The sequence below is a fragment of the Pristiophorus japonicus genome, chromosome 14 (assembly GCF_044704955.1).
Source record: "Pristiophorus japonicus isolate sPriJap1 chromosome 14, sPriJap1.hap1, whole genome shotgun sequence".
Classification (NCBI taxonomy): Eukaryota; Metazoa; Chordata; class Chondrichthyes; family Pristiophoridae; genus Pristiophorus; species Pristiophorus japonicus.
The window spans coordinates 134,232,235-134,250,529 of record NC_091990.1 but is presented as its reverse complement, the minus strand read 5'-3'; the positions used below and the strand labels follow the sequence as shown (position 1 = coordinate 134,250,529).

At 38.8% G+C, this 18,295-nt stretch overlaps 1 protein-coding gene across 2 annotated transcripts in view; it reads left to right on the top strand.

The window, feature by feature from the left end:
* The first annotated feature begins 1,913 nt into the window (after positions 1-1,913).
* The window catches only part of LOC139280119 (MOB kinase activator 2), a 213,393-nt gene continuing 197,011 nt past the window's right edge, over positions 1,914-18,295 (top strand). For both annotated transcript variants that reach the window (XM_070899641.1, XM_070899639.1), the window contains exon 1: positions 1,914-2,184. In XM_070899641.1, the coding sequence (XP_070755742.1) occupies positions 2,168-2,184 (17 nt within the window). In that variant the 5' untranslated portion in view covers positions 1,914-2,167. The remainder of the gene's footprint in view (positions 2,185-18,295) is intronic.

Genomic DNA, 18,295 nt, shown 5'->3' with positions numbered 1-18,295 from the left:
TGTGGAATCTTGTCAAAAGCCTTTTGAAAGTCCAAATACACCACATCTACTGGTTCTCCCTTGTCCACTTTATTAGTTACATCCTCAAAAAATTCCAGATTTGTCAAACATGATTTCCCTTTTATAAATCCATGCTGACTTGGACCGATCCTGTCACTGCTTTCCAAATGCGCTGCTATTACATCTTTAATAATTGATTCCAACATTTTCCCCACTACCGATGTCAGGCTAACCGGTCTATAACTCCCTGTTTTCTCTCTCCCTTTTTTAAAAACTGGTGTTATATTAGCTACCCTCCAATCCATAAGAACTGATCCAGAGTCTTTAGAATGTTGGAAAATAACTACCAGTCTATCCACTATTTCTAGGGCCACTTCCTTAAGTACTCTGGGATGCAGACTATAAGGTCCTGGGGATTTATCGGCATTCAATCCCATCAATTTCCCTAACACAATTTCCTGACTAATAAAGATTTCCTTCAGTTCTTCCTTCTCACTAGACCCTCAGTCCCCTAGTATTTCCGGAAGGTTATTTGTGTCTTCCTTATTGAAGACAGAACCAAAGTATTTGTTCAATTGGTCTTTGTTCCCCATTATAAATTCACCTGATTCTGACTGCAAGGGATCTACATTTATCTTCACTAATCTTTTTCTCTTCACATATCTATAGAAGCTTTTGCAGTCAGTTTTTATGTTCCTTGCAAGCTTACTCTCATACTCTATTTTCCCCCTCCTAATGAAACCCTTTGTCCTCCTCTGCTGAATTCTAAATTTCTCCCAGTCCTCAGGTTTGCTGATTTTTCTGGCCAATTTATATGCCTCTTCCTTGGATTTAACACTGTCCCTAATTTCCCTTGTTAGCCACGGTTGAGCCACCTTCCCCGTTTTATTTTTACGCCAAACAGGGATGTACAATTGTTGAAGTTCATCCATGTGATCTTTAAATGTCTGCCATTGCCTATCCACCATCAACCCTTTAAGTATCATTTGCCAGTCTATCCTAGCCAATTCATGTCTCATACCATCGAAGTTACCTTTTTTTAAGTTCAGGACCCTAGTCTCTAAAATTAATTAAAATTCTAGTCCCGAGAATTAACTGTGTCATTCTCCATCTTAATGAAGAATTCTACCATATTATGGTCACTCTTTCCCAAGGGGCCTCTCACAACAAGATTGCTAATTAATCCTCTCATTACACAGCACTTTCTGTTTTTACTTCAGATTTCCAGCATTTTCTGTTTTCATTTCAGATTTCCAGCACCTGCAGTATTTTTGCTTTTGTATTACCTTCATTTACCAATGTTCCTGAGCTTGTAAAGTTTCCCACTATTCTTAACTCTTTTAGAGTCTACCTATAAAACATAAAACATTAAACCGTGCCACCCGACCTGGATGACACACCAGACATTTACAAGGCCCTTTTTTTTCTTTTTTTTTGGTTTTTTTTTGTGTTCCCACTACTCTTAACTCTTTTGAGTTTACCTGCAAAACATAAAAACATTAAACGGTGCCACCCGACCTGGGTGACACTCCAGACATTTACAAGGCCCTTTTTTTTTCCCCCCCCCTTTTTTTTTGTTTTTTTTTGTTTTTCTTTTTTTTGTTTGTTTTTTTTTGGGGCCACTACTCTTAACTCTTTTAAGTTTACCTGCAAAACATAAAAACATTAAACGGTGCCACCCGACCTGGGTGACACTCCAGACATTACAAGGCCCTTTTTTTTTTGTTTTTCTTTTTTTTGTTTGTTTTTTTTTGGGGCCACTACTCTTAATGACTCTGCTCAACAGTTCACCTGGCGCCAGGGCAACAGCAGAACTACATGTCCCAGCAGGAGGCTGTGTTTCCGGCGGAAGCAGCCGGTGACCTTTGTGGGGCGGGAGGAGGGTGGTTGAGTGTTTACTTCCGGTCTGGCAGCCAGCAGCACATCGCTGCTGCTGTCTGAGCGTCTCTCGCCGGCTGTACAGCTGCGCCAGCTGGGCTCCCTCCCTTCCTCCCGCCCTCACACACACACACAGCGGCTCTTGACAGATTCTGCAGGCGCTTCTCAATGTCTCCCGTCCCTCGCCTCGCACTGCTCCCAGTTTGATGGTGTTTGACTGTTTTGTGGAGGGAGGAGGAGGAGGGGAGGAAGCTTGACGAGGTGCCGGGGGCTCTTCATCCGCGCAGCTATGGATTGGCTTATGGGGTGAGTGAAGGAACTTCGAAAGAAAGCCCAGCCACTGAAGGGAAATAGGTTTGAGCGAGGAGCTGCCGTTGAGGCTGACCTGCTCGCCCGTCCTCCTTCCACCAAGCCTCTTTTTATAGTTCACACTGGGCCGAAGTGAGGGCTGCTCCTGCCCTCATCTCGGCTTCGCAGAGGTACTTCATTTCATGACAGGGGGCAGTTTGTGTAAGTTTGATTTTATAAAAAAAGAAATGCATCCTACAGAGATGTGCAATAAGAGGAGAGGGTCAGTGCTGTCTGTCCTTGTTGGGTGGGTGTTTGGTTTATTGAATTCGCTTCTGTTTTATTATTATTGCGGACAGGCTAAATCCCTGGCCATGTAAGGTGCAACATCACAGTTTGCACACTGGAATTTTTTTAAACTAAAAAAAGACTTGATCAGTTATTTAAAAATTAATCCGTGGTGAAATTTTGTTTTAAGATAAGTGAGGCAGGCAAAGGTCGGGATGTTAATCTGTCTATTTATGATGAAGTCTTACGATAAACTGCACACTATACTTTTACTGTACAACGTTGGGGAAGGACAAAACCATTTAGTGTTTGTAAACCTGGTCATAAAATTGCCATGTCATGCTCGAGTACAGTAGATTGTGTTGGTAAATTATGTCCAGCAAAGCCAATAGGTAATACTTTCTACTTTGAATAAGTTTTATTTAATAAATGATCTTAACCCTGTGTTTAGGACGTGGGAAATGCTTTATTTGCAGGGTTTAGACTTTATGCACTGTGTTGTCCTGTCAATACTTCCGTTAGGATGTAACATGAGAAACCTGTTAAGAACAGTTTTCTTAAGCAAATTTGTTTATTGCACATATTTAATTCTATAAATTCATGGTTATCAGCTTGTCATGCTAGTGTTACTGCAAAATATGCACCTTTACTATAGAAATTAGCAAATATTGCAAGTTCCATTTGAAGTTTAGGAAATAAAATATACTTTACCAGTTGTATAGATAATCATTGCCACGAGAATACAGCAGTGTAGTTACAATTCTGAAATGGAAGATGAGTATAATAAGATTTCATAGTACTCATATTGGCACATATGAACAGGTGTACTTTCATGCAAAGGTTTCAGTTAGGAAACACTGGTCCTTGGGATTGCCCAGTATTGTATTCTGATAACTCGACTGTCCTGTAACCATATTATTGGAATGGACCATTTCTTTTCATGATTTTTCTTAGCTTATTCTGTTTTTAGTTCTTTCTCAGAAATATTACTTTTTATTGTGATTTTTTTTTTTGCCACATTTTTGAAAACATTCTTTGTTGTGATGTTAATTTAGCAATCAATGTATTAATTTTGGTTTGACAGTCTTCAGAGTACAGGTCAAGATCTTCATTAATAAGACTAAACAAACTTGGAAAGGTAATAAACTTGAATTATCCTGGAAAATACTAAGCAGTGTAATGATTGACATACTATTTTGGAACAAAAAAGTTTTTAATTTTAAAAAGTACAATTATTGTTAAACATTGATAAAGAATAAACTGAAATCAGAATAAAAATCACCAGTACTATAGTATATGATCATTAATGATGTGGTATTCTGTACTTTTATAAATCTGAAGAACATATTATTGGCTATGTTGTAGGATGGAACATTTCATCTAGCATAATATTGATTATCTACCATCGGTCAAATAAATATTCTAGCCAGGAGTGTTTAGGAACTTGAAATATGATACCATATCAAAGCTGGGCATTGTTAGTATACAGGGGTTTAATGGATTCAGAGGATATTTACTGCTGGCGAATTTTAAAGTGTACCTATTTTCAAAAATTGGATCTTTATTTTATCATATCAATTCTAACATTTGCTACATGCATAGCATATATAAACTGAATAAGTAAATTTCAAATAAAAATTAGAATGCTGGTGTGAGAATAAATAATGATTTCTATATATTTTTAAATGATGGCTAACACTTGAAACATCCAGTCTAGAATTGGTATTGTACAGTTCAAATTACAGAAGCTGAAGACTGAACAATAATGGGTGACCAATAGAGAATTAGTAGGAATGAGTGTTTTGCCACACTGATAGGATGCGACTTCTCCCCTGTGACGCCCTCATGTACGAGGTCCCATTTTAAATGGGTCATCTGGGTAAAGCTCATGTTGCGCTGAGGTGCTGTCCTTTCCTACCCTTCCTTCCTGAGGAAGAAATGTGCTTTCAGGAGGTATGGAATACATCATTGTGCGATTCCTTAAAGGGATGCCCGGGCTGGATATGTGAATCAATTCCTGCATTTAAAGGTACGCGGAGTCAGAGGAAATGTATTAGCATCGATAGGGAATTGGCTGGCGAACAGAAAGCAGAGAGTCGGGATAAATGGGTGCTTTTCCGGTTGGAAATCAGTGGTTAGTGGTGTGCCACAGGGATCAGTGCTGGGCCCACAACTGTTTACAATATACATAGATGACCTAGAAGAGGGGACAGAGTGTAGTGCAACAAAATTTGCAGATGACACTAAGATTAGTGGGAAAGCGGGTTGTGTAGAGGACTCAGAGAGGCTGCAAGGAGATTTGGATAGGTTAAGCGAATGGGCTAAGGTTTGGCAGATGGAATACAATGTCGGAAAGTGTGAGGTCATCCACCTTGGGGGGAAAAAAAAACAGTAAAAGGAAATATTATTTGAATGGGGAGAAATTACACCATGCTGTGGTGCAGAGGGACCTGGGGGTCCTTGTGCATGAAACTCTTTTTGGATGAAACTCTTTTGAGTTTACCTGAAAAAAAAAACAAACATTAACCCGTGCCACCCGCCTGGGTGACACAGCAGACATTTTCAAGGCCCCTTTTTTTTTTCCTTTTTTTGTGTTTTTTTTTCTCTTTTTTTGGGGTTTTTTTTTGGGGCGCTAAAATCACATTTTTTCAAGTGCTCCCTATAAAAGGGGAGGGGGACACTAAAAGCACCGGCAATTAAAACAAATTAAACTTTAAAACGTAAAATCAAATTAAAATTTGGTTTCTTTTTGGATGAAACTCTTTTAGAAAATAATGTTTCCACCCATGCTCGAACCGGGTACTTTTCGCGTGTGAGGCGAACCTGACAACCGCTACACTACAGAATCACTGTCCCAAAAAGTTAGTTTGCAGGTGCAGCAGGTAATCAGGAAGGCGAATGGAATGTTGGCCTTCATTGCGAGAGGGATGGAGTACAAAAGCAGGGAGGTCTTGCTGCAACTGTATAAGGTATTGGTAAGGCCGCACCTGGAGTACTGCGTGCAGTTTTGGTCACCTTACTTAAGGAAGGATATACTAGCCTTGGAAGGGGTACAGAGACGATTCACTAGGCTGATTCCAGAAATGAGGGGGTTACCTTATGATGATAGATTGAGTAGACTGGGTCTTTACTCCTTGGAGTTAAGAAGGATGATGGGGTGATCTTATAGAAACATTTAAAATCATGAAAGGGATAGACAAGATAGAGGCAAAGAGGTTGTTTCCATTGGTAGGGGAGACTAGAACTCGGGGGCACAGCCTCAAAATACGGAGGAGCCAATTTAAAACCGAGTTGAGAAAGAATTTCTTCTCCCAGAGGGTTGTGAATCTGTGGAATTCTCTGCCCAGGGAAGCAGTTGAGGCTAGCTCATTGAATGTTTTCAAGTCAAAGATAGATAGATTTTTAACCAATAAGGGAATTAAGGGTTACGGGGAGAGGGCGGGTAAGTGGAGCTGAGTCCACGACCAGATCAGCCATGATATTGAATGGCGGAGCAGGCTCGAGGGGCTAGATGGCCTACTCCTGTTCCTAATTGTTATGTTCTTATTTAAAATAAGGCATCACTATTAAATTATTACTCAGTTATTTTCCTTGTTTTGTCTGCCAATTTTTGCCATCCTTTAGTGGTTATTCTTGAAGTGTGAGTTGACACAGTGAGTGTTGCCAAATGATATGACTGCCAGGCACACCACAGTTGAGGGTGGCATCGTTCTCACCCCACCTCCATACATGTGCACTTCCTGTTAGCCTTTCCCACCACAGTACTGTCTCACCATTTAGATCAACTAACTTGGCACAAACCAATGATCAAACCTGGGACCTTTCTGGTCTGTATATGTCTACTACTCACTGCCTTAATCAGTTGAGTCATTGGGAAGCTAACCATTCTGTTGGTAAGATAAAAATAGTAATGATAGTGTAGAAAATCATTTCTCGTATTTTTTTTGGAAATTTTAATACAGGTACTTTCTCAAGAGAAAGGACTTGACTAGAATGATCTTCTGTTTCTTATTGACCTTTTGCTTTGGATCAGAGAGCTGATGTAACATCACAAGTTTATTGCAATGTACTAGTATTGTCCGTCCCCTCTACGTTAAGGTGTGGAGTTGAGGAAGTAGCTCTTAATGCTGTGGTTCTTCATTAATTAAAAATAGTTGCCAGTGTTCTGCAGCGTCTTGGTTGTTGAGTTACTTTTGATAACAATTCCTGTTACTTACTGAGCAGGTGTAATATCACAGCATATACAATAGTTATGGCATTTTACTTGTACATTGCATACTGATCAAATTGGTGCATATTTAAAGATAAAAGGTGACTATAGTCTGGGTTACATCTGCATGTTAGTTCATTAATTTATATATCTTGTTAGTATGCCGTGTGCAATATTAAAAACTATTATAATTAATGAAGAGCCACAACATTAACAGCTACTTCCTCAACTCCACACCTTAACGTAGAGGGGATGGACAATACTAGTACATTGCAATAAACTTGTGATGTAACATCAAGTCTCTGATCCAAAGCAAAAGGTCAATATGAAACAGAAGATCATTTTGGTCAAGTCCTTTCTCTTGAGAAAGCATTAAAATTTCCAAGAAAAAATACTTGAAATGATTTCCTGTAATATTATTACTATTTTTATCTTGCCAACAGAATGGTTAGCTCCTCAATGACTCAACTGATTAAGGCAGTGAGTAGCAGACACATACAGACCAGAAAGATCCCAGGTTCAACCCGTGGTTTGTGCCAAGTTAGCCGATCTGAGTGGTGAGACAGTACTGTGGTAGGAAAGGCGAACTGGAAGTGCACGTGTGGTCTTAACATTTTATATGGGCTATCATATTGGTGAAATATAATAAAGGATAGAAATTTTGAAATTGAATCAGCTTAAAACACTTTTTATTTATGTTTAAAAATATTTAGAATGAACATTCATGTGAATTAAAGGCTCTCAAGTCTTTCTTTAAATAAAGCAAGCTGTTCATGGAATGGGTTCGTTTTATCTGTGCTTCAATTTTCAACCTGGTAATGTATAACCAATTGCCTGCAATTCCATACAAATCCTGAAGAAGTATATCTTGAGTGTAATTTAATATATAGTAACTTTACATTCAATGCAGTGTAGATTTATTAAAGTAGGAGTCTTCCAGTGGTGACTTTTATTAAATGATACAGAAGACTGAATACACACAGCAGATTTGTCAGTACAGGTTTGGGCAGAGAGTATGGCATAATTTGTTTCTGTAATTTGACGGTCTATTTTCAAAGCAGAGGATTCCCCCCACCCCCATTGTTTCTTATTATTTTCCTTTGTTGTGTTATCTGTCATCTCAACAACATTTCAGGCCATCACATAATGTCACATTCTATTCATTTACATCACAGAAGTGTCCAACAAGGATTGTTATAATTCTGGTTTGTGATCTCTGCAGCACAGAGATCCAAGGCAGCTTTGAACACTGATAAATGGTCGGATGTTGTAACACATTTATATTTCTGAAGCAGTTCTTCAATGCTGGCTTCTAATGCTTTAGAAACCACCCCCGCATAGGGGAGAATATTTCCTTGATTTGCTATTTGTAACGAGATGCTATCCATGTGCACACCTTGTTTTTCTGAAGTGGGATAATCTGAACCAGTGTACTGGGGTTGGGCTTAATGTTACAATCTTGTGAGGGATATTAGGCAGACTGCTCATTCCTATTACTTTAGGACATGAAGACGCTATCTGTCACATTCTTTCCTAGTCGTGAATCAGAACAGGAATAGAATTACTCTTTTCATCATTGCTTTTCTAAGTTAATAATGGCCATGGTTTGCAACCCTCTGTCTCCCCACTTTCCAGCCTCTTTGGCTGATAGTGGGACTGCTTGAGTGCTGATTATACTAATCTATGCTCAACAAATAGGAGGGATGTTATTGGGAAGCTGCTTGTTAATTTTTTGCTCCCTGAGGCGGAATCTCCGCAGTGATTCAGTGGCATGGCTAAAACTGGTGGTTAGGTTTGACTGACCACTTAAAATAAGATTGTAGAACCAATACAATTGAGTGATTTTTGTCTCTTTAAAGACTTCTGAGATGATACCAGTAATAGGAATCAAAATGAAAAGAGGTGAACATGTGTTTTGTGGGTAAATGCACTGCCAGGTATGTCACTGACCAACATAAATCTGGAACGTTCCTGGCTTCAATATCCAGTCTTTGCTCAGTTAGTTGATCTCAGCTGGAGCAGCAGTGTAGGCATCAAAATTGGCATCATCCCCTCTTAACAAGAGAGGGGAAAAAATCAATCAGTATTCCAACAGGTAATTACTATCCAGTGATCTCTGCTAGAATATAGTCATTGAGTGAATACAGAGTGTACTCTGTTATGATGCCCACTTCAGTCAAGGAACCAGGCAACACCCAGTGTTGAGATTTTTGTGTGATGAATGGCTTCTTAGGCCAGTTCCTGGAGCTCTGTCAAATGCCACGAACCATACCTTTTGCGTGAATCATTGCCTTCAGGAGAGCAGAAAACTGAAAAGAAAACATTTAATCTGTTGTGTCCAACATTTAGATATTTAAATTTTAATGCATTTTAAAAGCATCTAAAGTTCGTATCTCCACTGACACTTTGCATTTGCAACAATCTGCCATAGATAATTTAAAACGTTAAATGTACAGTTCTTGGTTTTAGTTCCTGACCCCTGCCTCATTTTAACCATTTTATATATAACATTTCATGGACGTGGAATACCTCATCAACCAGTTGGTCGAAAATGGGTGAAAGCACCTTGAAGCAGGTAATAAATGTCAGATATAATGCGACCATTATCAGGCTGCTGTGCAATGCATTTACTGTGAAGAATGAAGAAAGTTAAAATGTATAAAATAACACTTTTGCTAAATAGAACTGTTTATGCTCAGTGTGCCTTCAGTTGACCTGACATAATAGTTGGCTAAAATCTCGGGTTCAGTAAAGTGAACGTGGAATGATTGCCTGTTTTATTCAAAAGTGAGAGTGCAGAAGAGGCAAGGCTCTTGTTTGTGTCGAGCAAAGTGCTGGGAAATGGTGAACCAGATTATAAAAGCTCATAAGGTAGTCACCTGGGAGGAGAACTGGGCATCCATTCAGGGATTGAAAGTAGATGTGTCTCGGACGGATGTACTTTAATCATTAATGCAATGTTATATTCACATGTTGGAGATTAATGTGTGATTTGGCAGTAGTTTTATTTCTTCTGTATCTGGCTGCTGTAAATGATACAAATCCTTTGTCGTACAGTGTTTCCTCTGACCCATTATTTATCAGTATTGGGTTCACCTTGTCAGTTGCAGAGGATTTAATCCATTTAAAGCCTACAAGAAAGTTTAAGATTCAGGATTTCCTGCTGCTACCTTCCTTTTTTTTTTGTTTATGCCCCTGGAGTTTGTGACAGCCTGCTATTATGAGTCTCCCTTTCAGAACAAAGTTTATTTTGACAATCGCTTTTAAATTAATGCTATGTGTACTTTGAGAAAACTGAAAAAGTAATTCTGCACTGTCTGATAAGTTGCTTCAAGAGTGCACTCCAAATGCTGGGATGGAGATGGGGGCTGGGAGAGAATGCAGGTAGAGATGAAATATCATGATAGAGTAATACTGTTCCTCTGGTGACCCCTGAAATGTCTGTCAAATGTGGTTGTAAAGTTCTACTTACCAGTTATCCAGGGGAAAACTTTTTCCACTCCTGGTTAAAATGAAGCAACTTATCTTTCGATCTTGGCTGTGGTTTATTGGTAGTGCTCCTGCCTCCTGAGTCAGAAGGTTGTGGTTTCAAGTCCCAGTCCAGTGACTTGATCTCAAAATCTAGGTTGACAATCCAGTGCAGTACTGAGGAAGTGCTGCACTGTCAGAGGTGCCGTCTTTTGGATGAACACAGAACTCAGTTTTCCATCTCTGGTGGATGTAAAATGTCCCATTGCATTATTTGAAAGACAGGTTAAATGCAAGCCTTTTTTTAATCAAGTATTTTTATTGCAGATGTTTCTTCAAGAGTGACGCTATACTGGCTCTAGTGATCTTGGTCCCAGTGCAGAAGTGATTTTTATAGCAGCCATTTCCATCTGTGCATTCACAGTTTCAAACTTTGTTCACGGCTACTTAACTGTCAGCCATATCTTCCTCAGTGTTTGGGAAAGGTTCACACAGACCTATGGCCATGAAATAGTTAAGCATTGCAGCATCGTCCTGTATTGATATTGGTATTGGGCATGAGATTAAATTGAGCAAGTAGTCCCACATTACTTTGACTCCGCAGTGTGCTGCATAACTGCAACTTGTGGAAAACTTACTTCGCAAATTTAAAAATTAAGTTTAAAAAGAGCCTACTTTGCATTTTTAATTTTCAAAAATGCTGACCGGAGAGAGTAAGCAGTGTGTGTATTTAAGTATGCATGCACAGAGCTCTATTTTCTACAGTTTAAAAGCAGTGTGACTTGGGTTGTCTGCTGCTTGTTAGCACCCTCAAACATTACCTGTTTAAAATAGTTCTCTATTTTTCATTACCTATACTGATGGCAAGTTTTCAAGATAATTCTTTATGTAATGTAATTGTTTGAAAACAATCTGCACCATAATGAATTAAAGTATATTATATATGGACCGTAATGTTTTCAATTCAGTGTAGAATTGCAGCTTGAGGTCAGTGGGAGAAGCATTAGTTGTGCATGTGTTAGAATAGTGGCAGCAGTATGTATGTGTCTGCTCATATACTGACAGCGGCAAGAGATCACAGGATCAATAAAACGGTGAGGGATGGGGAGAAGAAATAGGAAAAAAAACTGCAATAATATTGAAGGAATGAAAGAGGAGAAACAGAACATGAAACCCAGAGCTGCAATCTGAGAAATTAAAAGGAAGCAAAAGCTAAATTTGCCTAAAGTGGTGATAAGAACAAGAACAACTTGCATTTATATAGCTCCTTCACTGTAGTAATGCGTCCCAAGGCGCTTCACAGGAGTGTTGTTAAATTTTGTTTGATAAGAGGATAAGTAGAAATAGGAACAAAAACAGAAAGCTTAGTTTAGAAAAGTTTATTTTAGTTCTTGGAGAAAGTTTAAATGAGGCATACAGAAACCGGCATCACTACCCACTGGCACAGGACCAGCTTGTTAAAATGTTATCGGAAGCAATGTACACTTTGGGAGCGAGGTTTTATTTGTGAATTGTCAGAATTATAATTTACTGATTAGAATACAAGGTTTAAACTTTGTGTTTGCATTTGTATTAATGACCCACAAATCCATGTGTGCTGTAACTTATTTTACATTATGATTTTAGACTTGGACAATGAAATAATTAACTGCCATTGGTGAAAATAGACTGACAGAACAATAATTATCCATATCATAAAGGGCTTGCAATTAACCTGTGCTTATCTTGCCTCATGAAACATAGGCCCAGCAGCGTAGCTAACATCTACTTAAAGCTCTGACTTTTGGGAAAGTTTGATATGAATAGAATAGCTGGCAATAGTTAATCCATCTGCCAAGCAAAAAAAAGTTGATAAAGACTCATCATTTAAAAAAAAAATGATCTGAATTCTTGGATTTGAATTAGATTGGGTGATGCTCTCCAATTAAAAATTGGATTGTGAGAGTTTGACTACTCCCAGAAATTAAACGCTGACTAAAATCTTCGTCAGTTCAGTTTGATAGAAAATGTAAGAAAGAAAGACTTGCATTTATATAACGCCTTTCATGACCACCAGATGTCCCAGAGGGCTTTATAGAGTTACTTTATTTTGAAGTGTAGTCACTGTTTTAATGTAGGAAATGTATGTTGAAGAAAGTGAGCAAAACACAGTAATGTATCTTCGACACGAAAATACAGTGGGCATATTTCAGAATGGAGAATGTCTGCTTCCATTGCACATTTGTGGTACTGAATGACTGAAAAGTTTAATTTTGATATATGGTCTTACAAATAAGCCATAGTTTTACAACAATAAAAGTGTTTGAATTTGGGCATGTGGCCTACATGCAAGTTATTTTTTTACCTGCAGGAGTTGATAAGTTTGATGTGTGGCCTACAAATATTTTAGTAGAGTATCATGAACTGACATGTATTAATTGTTCAGTTTTGTACTTTACTTTTCCAATGTTTTCGGGGGAGTGCAACATTTGGCCGCATATGCAACTTAGAAAATAGGTGAGGAGTAGGCCATTCGGCCCTTTGAGCCTGCACCACCATTCAATAAGATTATGGCTGATCATTCACCTCAGTACCCCTTTCCTGCTTTCTCTCCATACCCCTTGATCCCTTTAGCTGTAAGGGCCATGCCTAACTCTGTCTTGAATATATTCAATGAACTGGCATAAACAACTCTCTGCGGTAGGTAATTCCACAGGTTCACAATTCTCTGAGTGAAGAAGTTTCTCCTCATCTCAGTCCTAAATGGCTTACCCCTTATCCTTGAGACTGTGATCCCTGGTTCTGGACTTCCCCAACATGGGGAACATTCTTCCTGCATCTAACCTGTCCAATCCCGTCAGAATTTGATATGTTTCTATGAGATCCCCTCTCATAATTTAGACTTTTCAGAATTCTCATGCAGATTAGCTTCCTGCTCCCCTGAAGCAACTTTTAATATTCTCTCGGAATCTATAGATAAAATATATCGATATTCTGTTTGCTTTGGTTTATATATTTGCTTGTTGTGAGCAAGACCTCTAGTTAATGTGGGCTTATGGAGGTGAAGTTTCACCTATGGTTATTAGCGAGGTGGTTGGGGGGGTAGAAGAATGGATGCGCCACATGCAGTTTTCCTTTTGTTTCATTGGTAGTGACTCTGGTTGAGTTTGTGACCCAGACTGTTGGAGGAAATTGGTGATGTGGTGCCATTCATCAGTCATAGAATGATACAGCACAAAAGGAGACCATTCAATCCATTGTGCCTGTGCCGGTTCTTTGAAGGAGCTATCCAATTAGTCCCACTCCCCTGCTGTTTCACCATATCCCTGCAAATGTCTCCTTTTCAAGTATATGTCCAATTTCCTTTTGAAAGTTACTACCGAATTGCTGCCACCACCCTTTCAGGTAATGCACTTCAGATCATAACTTGCTGCGTAAAATAAATTCTCCTCATTTTCCCCATGGACTTTTTGCCAATTATCTTAAATCTGTATCGTCCGGTTACCGATCCACTTGCCAGTGGAAACAGTTTATCTCTACTCTTATCAAAATCCCTCATCATTTTGAACACCTCTATTAAATCTCTCCTTCTCCTTCTCTGCTCTAATGAGAACAATCACACCTTCTCTCGTCTCTCCACATTGCTGAAGTCCATCATCCTTGGTACTATTCTGATATCAGTCATGATGTCTTGAATACATTGATATCACTGTAAATTGTCAATGCATTAAAGTACATAAATGGAGACACGAGATACTGTTCTTTTCTAAAAATGCAGACACTTGCAATCTGTTGGGGAAGAGAGAAATGTGCGATGGAAAGAGAATGCAGGGTTTATTTTGTATGCTTAGAGTTCACAATGATGGAAGAGCATTTTTGTGTGTTCATTTTTAAAATATATTTGCTTCAGAATATCTTGGTTACTAATTACTAGTATCTTCTCATCTTGAATTTTGTTTGCATATACCCGTAGTAAGGGAAAATAGTGGATTTGCCTCGTCTTTACCCCTCCCCACAAACAAATCTGGGAAACCTCAGTGAACATGGAAGGTGGTGGCTGTAATATCTTGTGGTCCCATTTGTGTACTTCAAAGGCATTGATAAAAATGTTAATATGATTTAATGCATTCAGCTCGTGATGTCTGGCTCCATAATCACCTTTAGCCCTCTGGATTCTCAATGAACTTAATTTGTGCAATATACCTACAATTTTCAAGTAAATTATGAATGGTTCTGAAAGAACTGTAGTTGAAGATGAAAATGAAGAATTCTTTTTAGTACAGCCAACACCAGTTTTTCAAGGGGCTTGATTGATAGATATTACATAAACGGACATATTTTTGTTGGAATTATACAGTGTAATTTGTCACAGTGTGAAAGACTAATGTGAATGTTGGCGTCTTTTGATTAACACCCCCTTGTGCTTGCTGGAATATATTGGAATCATTCACATTTTTATTATTGTTTCTGAAGTTTTGAAATGCATTGAATAGAAGTGACCTTGTCAGTACCCTTCGACAGGATGTTGAGTGTCAGGTGAGGTCTGTATGTTTAGATTGGCTTATGATAACTGCATAATTTATTGGGAAGGAATGTATAGCAATAGAGTTACTGTGGATTCACCTTAGCCAAATCAGATATAGGCTAGTACAGTGAAGCAAAATAAGTTCTAGTTGCGATGATTTAAGTGAACTTGATCCAGTTTAGATACTTCCTCGTGGCATTTAGTCAGTTAAGGCCATTGTAAAGATCATTATGTTCTATGTTAAAACGCCTGGTACTTTAGCTCAGTATAAAGGACATTGTGGCTGCAATGTTAACAATATCCTATCGATTGTAGGATCAGATCTAGGAACTTTGCAATAATGGCTAAACATGCCAAAGTTGTATTGTCCTGGCAGTTCCACAATGTGTAGTTTGTTTTTTCTGTGAGCAAAATTGCTAACGATTACTGTACAGCAGGTTATGGCAGTGTAGAAGGTTCTACTCCTCCATTAATGTTGATGTGAAATGATCAGTTTGTTGCAAAGTCATGATCAGTGTTCGATTTTTAGAATTGACTTTGTAATTTTGAATCTGTAGATATTAGCGGTGCGCAACAAAATGCTTTGAGGTTCTGTTTGTATTCAGTAAGTTGTGGCTATTTATCTGATTACTGTATAAGTGTATTTTAGCCAAAAACATTTATCTCTTTCACAAATCATGGTGAAGAATATAGGTATTGTTCAGCATAGTCACTATAGAATGGCTGGGGAAAATTAGTGTGATTTATTGTCAAATTTAATTATTCCCATTCAGTTTTTTGATACATTTTCCTTTCTTTAAGCTTTTGGGTGTTATGTATTGATTCATAAGGAAACTTTCCAGGCTTGTGCCCAGGTTCCCAGCAGATGTTTGAGAGTAGCTGTTGTGAATGGCCTCCCAATATTTCCTGCTACTTTGGGAAGAGAGTGCTGCCTCAGAATGGCCAAGATTGGAGGAAGGCCACCCAATTGTGTAGGTTATCTCTGGTGTTTATAGTCTATAGCACATTGGAGTGCCAGTGAATAATGTCTCTGTGCTGCCAGCATCCAACAGACCAACATCCCCAGCACTGAAGCACTGACCACACTCGACCAGCTCCATTTGGGCGGGCCACATTGTTTGCATGCCCGATACGAGACTCCCAAAGCAAACGCTCTACTCTGAACTTCTACATGGCAAGCGAGCTCCAGGTGGGCAGAGGAAATGTTTCAAGGACACCCTCAAAGCCTCCTGATAAAGTGCAACATCCCCACTGACACTTGGGAGTCCCTGGCCAAAGACTGCCCTAAGTGGAGGAAGAGCATCCAGGAGGGCGCTGAGCACCTCGTGTCTCGTCGCCGAGATCATGTAGAAAACAAGCACAGGCAGCGGAAGGAGCGTGTGGCAAATCAGACTCGCCACCCACCCTTTCCTTCAACGACTGTCTGTCCCACCTGCGACAGAGACTGTAATTCCCGTATTGGACTGTTCAGTCACCTGAGAACTCACTTTTGGAGTGGAAGCAAGTCTTCCTCGATTTCGAGGGACTGCCTATGATAATGATGTGCTGCCAGTAATCCTAAAGTTTGTTGATATGCAAATATAGAAAATAATGTATTTGCATACTTGTATAACAATGTCTTGAGTAAAATGTAGTGGTTAGCACTACTTTCAGTTTAAAAATAAAAGTAAATGCAGTTGTAATATTGGCAGCATAAATGTTTTCCAATGCATTTGTTGGGAGTGGGAAACTCTTGTTTGAGATGTGTCCTGATGAGGTTAATCTCAGTAATTGGGTGGGGTGAGTACCTTGGATTGGCTCAGTGTCACATCTGCTGCAGTAACTGGTACAATTGACAGAACTAATAGTTTTCTCTTAGCACCACTTGTTTAAAGGCCAAATCTACACTGAAACTACCTCAGTGTGGTTTCAAGTTTACTGATGCACGGTTATGCCAGTGCTTGGAATTTGGACTGAATCAAAACATCATTTGATCATAAGGCACTGTGTAAAAGTCACTGGCAAAATAATCAGATAAACAGCAACAACTTACTGCATGAACTACATGACCGGCTGCCTTATATGGAACATTTACCTCCAATCTAAGTCGCTGGTGAAGATTAATATGTACCGGGCTTATTAACCAAGATTATACACATTCAGAATCCAGTCACACAGGAAAAATAGCCCTTTATGATCATACTTTCAAGTTGCATACATTTCTTGGTATAAGGCCAGGTGTTGGGAAAACTGGACTGCACCTGACTGGGGAACACTTGGTATAAATGCTCGATACAAAGATTTAAAATGTTCCCATTTATAATGAGCACAAAATTCATGTCTCAAAACATTTGATATAACATATGGGCTTGTATCTAACGAGACCTCATTAATTTTGAGCTTGTAAAGTAAGTGTGGGAATGTTTGGACTGAAAATCCAGTTGCGAGGCAAACGCATGACCACCTGTTGTATTTTAAACATATTTTAAATATATGGTGACCTGTGAACTATTTTATATTTCTTATGCATTGAATAACAGCTGGTTTAAGGTTGAATTTTAAGAGTATATAACATGCCATTGATTTGAGGATTGTGCATGTCAATTGTGGGTCTTGAACAACAATGTTATGGCAGCCATTTTATGATGCATACATTTCGATCATTTGTTCTGTACTATTGCATTCAATTTATGCTAAGATGATTTTTAATTTAAAACTGTTTATATTATTTTTACGTTTTTCATTATACGTGTCCCAGTGTGTTGCACCATGCAGCTCCATATCCCGCTAGTAAGTTTCCCATCTTAGCTGTTCTATAGGAAAGCTATAAGTAGAGCACCTGGCCTTCCTCTTTCTTTTACACATTCAGAAGAGAATTTGGGAACCTTAGTGTAGGTCAGCTACCCTTCTGGATGGGATCATGTATGGATTTGGGAGTTACAAGATACTTACAGACGAGGAAGGCATTTCGCCCATCTTAATTCATCCATCCAGAACAACCTTTCACACATCCCATTATGGCATCTAATTGTTTTTTTTAAACCAATTTTAGGATTTTGCTCTCAACCTTGCTACCCAGAAGTCTATTGTGTGATCACTTTCTGTGAAGAATTTCCTGATACCAGTCCTAAAATTGTCTTTTACTAGTTACATAGGGACAAGAGTAGGCCTATTCCACCATTGAATCACATCATGGATGATCTGTACCTCAACTTCACTTACCTGTCTTTGATCCCCATCCCTTGATACTGTTACCTAACAAAAATATATCAATCTCAGCCTTAAATTTGAATTAACCCAGCACCCACAGCCTTTTGGGGAGAGAAAGTTCCAGATTGCCACTAACCTTTATTGGGAAAAAATGCTTTCTGATTTTGTTACTGCGTGGCCTAGCTCTAATTTTAAGATTGTACCTTGTTCTGGATTTCTCCATCAGAGGAAATAGTTTATCTCTGTCTACTCTTTTGAATTCCTTTATCATTTGAAACATCTTAATTAGTTTGAACCTGTGTTCTCCTGTCCTACTCCCACGGTTTAATTTAAAGCAGTATTCCAGATTCACTTTTTCCATGCCATTTACTACCTTGTGTACCTCCTATAATGTCACCTCTTGGGCACCTTCTTTCCAAGCTGAAAATCATAAGTCTCTCCAGTCTTTCATCATAACTTGGATCCCTGAC